Source organism: Harmonia axyridis, chromosome 1, assembly GCF_914767665.1.
Source record: "Harmonia axyridis chromosome 1, icHarAxyr1.1, whole genome shotgun sequence".
Classification (NCBI taxonomy): Eukaryota; Metazoa; Arthropoda; class Insecta; order Coleoptera; family Coccinellidae; genus Harmonia; species Harmonia axyridis.
The window spans coordinates 52,758,867-52,768,832 of NC_059501.1; the positions used below are offsets into that span (position 1 = coordinate 52,758,867).

At 32.6% G+C, this 9,966-nt stretch overlaps 1 protein-coding gene across 1 annotated transcript; it reads right to left on the minus strand.

The window, feature by feature from the left end:
* Nucleotides 1–360: 360 nt before the first annotated feature.
* On the minus strand, nucleotides 361–7,389 carry LOC123671607 (tubulin beta-1 chain). Its single transcript, XM_045605572.1, has 2 exons — nucleotides 7,231–7,389; nucleotides 361–2,079 (listed from the first exon to the last, which is right to left on the minus strand). The coding sequence occupies exons 1-2, from the start codon at nucleotides 7,285–7,287 to the stop codon at nucleotides 793–795; spliced, it is 1,344 nt and encodes a 447-aa protein (XP_045461528.1). The 5' UTR covers nucleotides 7,288–7,389; the 3' UTR covers nucleotides 361–792.
* Between the last annotated feature and the right edge of the window lie 2,577 nt (nucleotides 7,390–9,966).

Consider the following 9,966-nt stretch of genomic DNA (forward strand, 5'->3'; position numbering starts at 1 on the left):
GAATTCAAGCTATGTCAATCAAAAAGAATCTAGGTTTTTAACTGATTTGCTTATTTCATATGATAAGTCGTTAGTTGCAATAATTAAGTCCAATAAATTAAAAATTGTTCAACTTTTGTGTTGTTAATTAATGTTAGAATTAATATTTAAAAAAAAAATCTCTTCAATAGAGACTTAGCATGTGAATATTGCATTTGTTCAATAAAATTTTGTTAGCGTTGAAATTAATCATAGTTTTCTAAAAATAGATCAATTAAATTTGAATCCATCTTGTTTCATAGAACTTCAACCAATATAGTGAAAAAACCAAAGAGCTTTGATGTTTTTTTTCTCTCCCTACTCAATTAAATAAAACAAATGTTATTTATGTAAAATTCTGCATTTATTTAAAATCTGTTATTGCAGATGAATAAAAATTTATTAACTTGCGAAACTTGCAATCTTAACAAACATATCAATCAAAATAAATAAGCATTACTCCAATGAATTTCACATTAGGACATATAAAAAATCAAACAAAGACTAGGCACAGTAAAAAACTTTTGAGGCAGCCCTATTGGTTTTGGCAGCAATGACTTGTGGCCTATCTTTTTTCAACAAAAAAGATGCAGAAAAATGTTACAATGAGTGAATAAATGGAAATGAAAGCAACAAAAAGTCAGTCTTGAATAAGTTAAGTAATGTATTCAAAATTTACAAACCGGAATGTACAAAAAACTGTAAAATGATGTATATAATAAAGAAACAATTTTGAATTTAAAGCTATTTTGCTTTTCGATATGAGGCAACAATTTAGTTTTCATCAACTTCTGCTTCTTGATCTTCATCGAATTCAGCATCCTCATCAGCAGTTGCCTCTTGGTATTGTTGGTATTCTGATACCAAATCATTCATGTTGGATTCAGCTTCAGTGAATTCCATCTCGTCCATACCTTCTCCAGTGTACCAATGCAAGAAAGCCTTACGACGGAACATAGCGGTAAATTGTTCTGAGATACGTTTGAATAATTCTTGGATGGCAGTAGAGTTACCAATGAAGGTGGCAGACATCTTCAAACCTCTTGGTGGGATGTCACACACGGCTGTTTTAACATTGTTGGGGATCCATTCAACGAAGTAGCTGCTGTTCTTGTTTTGGATATTAAGCATTTGTTCATCAACTTCCTTCATAGACATCCTTCCTCTGAATACAGCTGCTACAGTCAAGTATCTACCATGTCTTGGATCGCAGGCAGCCATCATGTTTTTAGCGTCAAACATTTGTTGGGTGAGTTCAGGAACTGTCAGGGCTCTGTATTGTTGACTGCCACGGGATGTCAATGGTGCAAAACCTGGCATGAAGAAGTGGAGACGAGGGAATGGTACCATGTTCACTGCTAATTTTCTAAGATCGGCGTTCAATTGACCTGGGAACCTAAGACATGTTGTGACTCCAGACATTGTGAGGGAAACTAAATGGTTCAAATCTCCGTAAGTTGGGGTGGTCAATTTCAAAGTTCTAAAGCAGATGTCATAGAGAGCTTCATTATCAATACAGTATGTTTCATCGGTATTTTCAACAAGTTGGTGGACTGACAGAGTTGCATTGTAGGGTTCTACTACAGTATCAGATACTTTTGGCGAGGGTACAACTGAATACGTGTTCATAATTCTGTCTGGATATTCTTCCCTAATTTTAGAGATCAGCAAGGTACCCATACCAGAACCGGTACCACCTCCAAGTGAGTGTGTGAGTTGGAAACCTTGTAGACAGTCACATGATTCTGCTTCTTTACGTACAACATCCAAAACTGAATCAACTAATTCAGCACCTTCTGTGTAATGACCTTTGGCCCAATTGTTACCAGCGCCAGACTGTCCAAAGACGAAATTGTCAGGTCTAAATATTTGTCCAAAGGGTCCGGAACGGACAGAATCCATGGTACCAGGTTCCAAATCAACCAAGATAGCACGGGGTACATATTTGCCTCCAGATGCTTCATTGTAGTATACATTGATTCTTTCCAGCTGGAGGTCAGAATCTCCATGGTAGGCTCCGGTAGGGTCAATTCCATGTTCATCAGAGATGATTTCCCAGAACTGAAAGGAGAATAGTTATTAGAAAGAGTGAAATTTATCAATTATTCTTCATTACATGTTTGAAGCAAATAGGGAATGTTTATCAAATCATAAAAATTATTCTTCTCAACAGTATTTGAATAGCCACTGAAGAAATAGGTTAGAAGTGATCAGAGTTGTTTGATTTCAATATATTCATTTGGAATATTTCATCAAAGTTTCGCAACACAGGGTGATTTTGAAATTTACCCAATTCATATTGTTATTAATACTCCTCTTGAGTTTTGCAGTTTTAAAATTCGTAAATTGAATGGAATATTTATGTTAAATTATTTTGTGAGTCCTAAGTAATTCTTTGTGTGGAATATTCTGCGTCAAAAATTTGGAATCAGTTTTAAAAAAGGACTTCAAAACTTCGAATTACTTTTTTAGATGCTTAATAAAAGAATTTTTTTCAAAATTTAAATGCGACTTTTTTAGCATATTAGGTAACCGGTAAACAATCTAAGATTGGCTAATTCCATCTACTTGCTCAAGATTTGAATTAATATACGTATTTATATTATGATAGTAATTTTTTATTCATGAGGATTCATATAAAATTAATAAATATGATTCATTACAATAATAATACTTTGAAGGTATAATTTGTTTCAATTATTTGTAATAATCCATTGGCTATCAATTTCTTAGAACTTCCAATTGTTCAGATTGAAATGAAAAATAACAGAACTTTGTATTAAATCGCTATGTATATACTAAAAATGTTGAGATCTCAATCCTCAACATGCAAAAAAAGTTTAATGTTTATTTCTCCAAAGTAATTTTTCAAGAAGAAATTCCATTCGATTCAATTCCGTATCACAAGTCAGCGAAATTTACGTATGCTTATAAACTTATAAAGGTTTATAAATGAAAACATAATTTTTGTTTCTGATGTCCTTCCAATTTGCTAATCATCAGATATGAAAAAATCGATAATCGATAAAAATACGACAATTTCTCAAACAGAATGAATGCATTCAAATAAAATATAATTGTTAGATATGGAAAAATCAATAATCGACAAAAACACGAAAATTTATATATATAAAATTTCGTAATTAACGTAACAGTTACATTTGGTCGAACCATCTACCGAATCAACACGTATCGTGTGAAGAAGTGTAAGACTAGAGAGGCTGCAAAAGTCATTCACCTAAGAGTAATCATCGTAAATGACCTACATCAAAGAATCATTAGTTTTAAGACTAATTAACGCACGTTCCGGATATTCACAACAGCTTGGAACCGACCGCATTGAAACATCGGAATACTTCCGGCTTAATGCTTTGGACTGAAGCCAAACTCCGCAATTTACCGATATTTTAATGGAAGCGTGTTGACGCGGCTTACACTTTGATAAAAAAAAAACTCATTCCAAATTTAACATTTTGAAAATCTTAAATCAGTTGATTAACTATCCAAATTTTAGAAATAATATTCCAGGATCATATTCACTTCCTACTAGGCTTTTTAGCCAGAAAATTTTTATGAGAATGTGATTTTAATTATCGACTGGTGCGAAGTTTTCAAGTTTTTTTTTCTCGAAGGGGAAAACTTATTTTATGGACAAAAAAGTATTTGATAGAATGCGTTTTCTTCTCAGTATCTTATCTTAAAATTGGGGAGAAATATAATTAATAATTTCCAAGATCTATACTAGTATAAAAGGCCGGGAATATTTCCAAAATACCACAATAAGTATTTTTCCAACTTTCCTATCTTTCCCAATATGGTCAATGCGTACAAGGCCTATCAGAGTAGGCGAAAAATAGTAGTAGCAACTGGTTTACAGACAAATAAGGTAATGAAAGTCCAACTTATCATAAACTGGCAATGACTGAATTTTACGACTGGTTGCAGTCATTTCTATATATAGATAGTACTTCATCAGAATCCTCTTGCGTAACGCCATCTCAAACGACATAATTAATTGGAGACGTCCAACATTATATTATTGTGATGAAAAAGAGCACATTATTTAAAAGGGATGAAACTAGAATCGACTGAAAGACTTTCTCCCCCTTCATCAATAAAGTTAATCGGATGGAGATTTATAATTGTGTATATTTTCTTGTATAAAAATCCATAACTAATTTCATATTCCTGAACATGCAAACGTTTAGGATTGGAAAAACTTCCGGCGACGCAGGAAGCGTCTCATATGCGGAACGGGGTTTGGTTTACGTAATAATAGAATGACGTCATCCGAGAAATATATTCGTACCAAAAGGGGCATGGAACGAAATTAATTAAGATGATTCAAATTTATAACCATAATTACAATATGGCTCATGCTGGTATCCTACCAATATTTTCAGGGATTTCGAAAGAATACACTGAACAATAAACTATGTTTTAATTATTTTAATAGATTTAATTTTCACTGCGCGACAGTGACTAATTTTTTTGTCAATTGGAACGAAAAACAGTACTCGAATGAACAAATAAGTTTATTCATTTCTAGCTTAAATCTAACTTTTTCGAAAGGTAATTTGGAGAAATTTGTAATTAATTTATTATCAGTGGATTTTAAGAAAAAGCTCCGCTAATGCTTCATTAGAAGAACTATATCAGAAAAAAACAATTTGTTTTTGAATGAAAATATCAGGGTAACATAAGACTAGACAGGTGCAATGCGGGTTGAAAGTCGATCTTTCCTTGGAATAATTCCCCTCGCCCTCCCTTCTACCTATCAAGATGCCCTCTAGAGGCCAGACATGCCCTATCGATTTTCATAGAATTTGGACACCGCCCAAATGTTGTCTGCGGCAAATATTGACTATGCTCGAAAACATGTTTCTCTGAAAACTGAATCATTCTTTAGGTATTTTCATTTTCTAATATATTTATGTAATTTACTAGGAATTACTGTATTGAATTAATCTATTCAAGCAGAATTACATCTAAATAAAGTTGAATAGCACTAAAGTAAAGGGTGCTTGTTTGCACAGGGTCTTTATAAATGATTGTAACATCGTGATGGTCTTTGAAAATGTTTTAATTTACTCATCGCGGGTTTGGTGATAAGTTTACAAAATCTGAATAAGAATTGATAGTGAAAAATATACGATTGCCAATGTATATGTATTTATATGTAAATGATTTTAACATTGAAGTGACGTTTGAGCTATTTTTTACCGCCTTCCACAAATACTGGCAAATATTCTATAAAATAGAAGTTTGATTCTATTTTATAAAATAGAATCAAAATTCGATTTTATAGAATAGTTGCCAGTATTTGTGGAAAGCGGTAAAACATAGCTCAAACAATCACTTACATATAAAAACCCTGTATATACTCGATTTATTAATACTTAACCCTTGACTTTTCTTATCAGTGAACCAAATTGTCGCAGATATCTCAAGTCAAAAACAAAAATGATACCTATTTCAAATTTTGGAATTTGCCAGTCTATAAGGGATTCGATATAACTTAATATCTTCTACCAGTTCAACCCTTTCAATATACTCGTAGTTTATGAATTTTATTACATGAGAACACAATTGAATTTATCGGGAATAATGACTATTAACGAAGTAGATACAAAGAAAATCAATAACTATAAATTTAACGGAATATGCCATTTTTGCATATCAAAAGACCGGTTCTTGAAATGCTAAGAAAACTTTGAATACCTTTCACAATGGACCCCCACCCGAAGAGCATTGAAAATAGGTCCATTGGAAAGGATGCCAAGATAATGAAACGTTGAACCCACCCAGGAAATGCGTTCTTTCTATTTGCATAGAATAAAAGATGTCTGCCAAAAAATATAAGTGAACCGGTGTCAGACAGTTAAAATGAATACCAATGCGTATTAGAAGGGCGTGTATCTGCAGAGTACTTGTATTCTATTTTCAGTTACAGCATGCGCAAAGTGAGGATATTGAACTTAGTTTTATGCTTGAAAAGTTCGAAGAACGGAAATCATTGGAGCAAAAAGCTGGGTAGGATAGGCAAATTCCTCAAGTCAATTGGTTCTGCGTCAGATGAATCGAAGAGGAGTAATAGCGCTAGCGCATTCATTTCAACAGAGAGACGCGAAAATTTATGCCTTCTAGCCTTGGCGAGAAACTAGCTTCAGATGTGCAATTTACATAAAATGACCTTGTTATAAAGATTTTTTCCTTCCACACGAAAAAATACTCGTATGACAGTTATATTTGATTCTGTTCTTATTTAAGATATAAAAATTGTACCTAATATATGATTACATTGATGAAATTCAAATTGGAGTAACTTTCATAATAAATTCATTAAATTTCTATAGTAAATTCTAATTGTTTGTTCTTCATGCAAACCACATATTTATAATGTGAAAGATGTATATAATTAATATTGATTTCCAACCACACCCAGATTAAATGAAGCAATTTCGAATTGTAATTATTTTGAGGTGAATTTTTACATTTCGACGAAATTAGTAATATAAAAACTTGACTGTTCTCAACACGCAATTCTAACACTGGATATAGTGACCAATCTACGATGAAAGATGTTTATAACTCAACGGCTTTTTGATAGCAGACGCCGGTTGTTTTCTATGTAACGGTTTTTTATATTAATCTAGATAAAAACATCAACCGGCAATTGAATTTCATTGAAATTCAGTGTTATTAATTTTAAAATAAACTTATTATAAATAAAATTTTGAAAATTTATTCATTAGACTTCGTGAACTAAGAAGGAATTCAAAGTAAAATCAACACCAACAACAAAATTCAACAAATATAGCCCTATATAACATCGCATTTGGGTTGAAATTAAACCTGAAGTGACTTTTTTCAGTAATAATATTCATTGAATTAACTGAAATGAAAAATTTCATCATGAATATACGACCAGTCAATATTTTCAGTTAGTGTAGTACTGCGCCGGCCGGTCGATCGCCGGTATCGAGCGAACAGCCACCTGGAATCTTATACGATTATCTTTTCATATTCCAACTGAATGAAAAGCGTTTATCATAGTGAAAAAAGAATATATGATAGATTTCAACTGATAATGATCTCATACAAGATCAATTTCTACGAAATGATTCACGCTGATCCCAATATGGCGATGCTCGGATGTATCTTTGAAAACAATAAAAATTCTAATCGGAAAATGAAGATATAGGTACTTACTTTTGCTCCAATCTGGTTTCCGCACTGTCCAGCTTGAATGTGTACGATTTCCCTCATATTGATAGATTAAAATTTGAACTAGTAACACGTAATAATATTATACTGTAGTAACTCTGATACGAGCCTCGCTTTGAATTGAGGATGAATATGAAACGGTTTTCTATTTTATACCTTCCCCACCCTCCACTTTTCCTTCTCGCGATCGGCGGTATTCCGCTGCCATGTTGCCAGAATATCGCGAATTTAAGGAAACTGACATGAGAGACGGATTGAGCAGGAGAACATGTTATTTCTAATTGAAAATAAGTGGAAAATTGTATTCCTCACATCGAATTCTCAATGCCAGATAATCATTGGTTCTTTAAAATCCCGACTTTAAACAATTTTCCGTCTACTGAAGTCTACTAAAAAAATTATATTTCTTACTAGGTACCTTCTCAAATTTATTTTGTTACGTGAGAATTTTTTAATGAAATACATTCTATTTAATTTGGTTCTCCCAATTACTAAAACCTTTTGCCTAAGAACATTTTCAGAAAGAGAAGATTTTATTGATTTAATCACGATTAATCATCTGAATTATTCGGGTTTATGTAGACAAGAAAAAGTCTGACACATTTTGGCATCACTGTTCGACCCCGCGATGTGTGACACGTAATCCTCTGCCTACAGATGGGGCTGCCGACACATATGATGTGGGACGATTTGAATATTGTTTCCTATATTTTTTGAATCTTAAATCAAATTTAAGAATGAGTGGCTTAAACTCTCCTTTTCACCTATAACACCTGATTTTTCCTGAGGTATTATTTACTTTTCAATCCTATCAAACCGAATTATTCGAATTCAATAAACTACGTATTAGGTTAGCAACTCATAGCTGTTCAGAGTTATTCAATTTTTGATGTTTTTACTTCCAATCAAACCTTGTCCTTGAAATTCAGTTTGCAAATTTCAATTCATGCATTAACCTTATATAGTGATATGATTTGTTATGTGGGTTGAAAACAGACACAATTGACTATTATGTAGACATTTTGTAGGTATGGTCTTTGATATCACATCAACCTTTATCAATTAATATCTAACTGTTCAATCCTGAATCCATTACCATCTCAATATTATTTTGATGCGGCTGAAAGTAAGTAACGTTATAGGTAGGTATAAGTTTGTTGTAAATTTTGTTATGAAACATTTGTAGAGGCAGCAAATACGCATATGGTTTATATTAATCATTTTTTAATGCATGAGTCAATATCAATATGCACTTTTTCAATTTACGAAGTGGATCCTTCAACATCATTGAACAGAAATAGACCTCTTGGATATAGGATCTTTCAGTTCTCATAACCAGCCACCCTTCGTTAACTCTTCTATTATTTCTTCGAACGCATTAAATCTATTTTAGATTTGACGATGAAGAAGCAGGAATACCTACATATTGTAAACCTATGTGAATATAGGTACATCATAATATGTCATAAATAGAAAAAAAAACGTTCAATAAAGATTTCTGTAGGAAATTTCTATATTGAACGTTTAGTTTTTTCTATTAACATTCATTATTTCTTTCGAAAACTGATTCTCTAAAACAATCGTGAAATTGGAAATGAATTGTAATAATGCAGCTACTATTTCGTAACGTACGATCGAATGAGTCAGAGCTTATTAGTTGTATCTCGTAACTGCCCTGGAAACCACTACATAAGGGTAGTTTCCCGCCTTTTCTGAGGTTCCGTTGTTCACACACGTCGTTTTTATACCAGACGGTAATTCTGGTAGAAGTGGTAGACGATGACGTGGGGAATTAGGGGTGGTAGGTAGCTGTTCAACTTGTTTCCCGGTAATTTTTTATGAATACCGCTAAGCTTACATATATTACTGTATATGGTTTGATTAATTTTTTTCTGTGTGATATTTTTTTGGTTATATTTTCCGATAATGAATATTTGGAAAACATTTCAATTATTCCCGAAATTGAATAGGGAAATAGACAAAAACAGTGCTATCTAAGTTTATGGTTTTATGAACAAAAACCTGTTCAATGAAACATTTCCATTTTCGAATTTGGTGTTTAACATGATATTGCATTCATGATTAAGTACTTCAATCTTCAATGATGAAAAATGTTTTCTCAATAATTTTGAAATATCACTATGATTGAACTGACATTTAGAAATCAGTTTTTAAAAAGAAAACAAATGCTCATGCAAAATTTCGTGAGGATCGAACAATTGGAATATTGAAAATTCTTGGAAAATTTCAGATTCTATCTAGGTATTAGATTTCATTGTGCAGAGATGGTATATGATGTTAATCGATAATAACTTCAGCTATAAAACCATCAAGTTTTCTGATTTGATCAAAGCATATCTTTCGAAGAACTAATATTTTTCGATTTTTTCTGTTATTTGCAGGAAAGATCGAAGAATTAAGAGTCAAGAGGGGGAGGATACAAGAAAAAAATGTTGGGTTTCGAGTCGTTCTCTGAGCATGAGAGATGACCGAGGATGACTTTATTATTTAATCACAATACCTACTTTCGTATTTTGAGCTGGGTATGGTCTCAAGCAATACGGTTCGACTCACTGATGATAAATCCATCCTAGAATTCGATTCTGTTCGTCCGGCCGTATTATTCTAGGTCCCTTTGGACCTAGAAACTTGAAATTTGCAGGAGTTGAATTTTCCAGTAGAATATACTGCTTCAAGAATGTAAAGAATTGGTTTTTTACT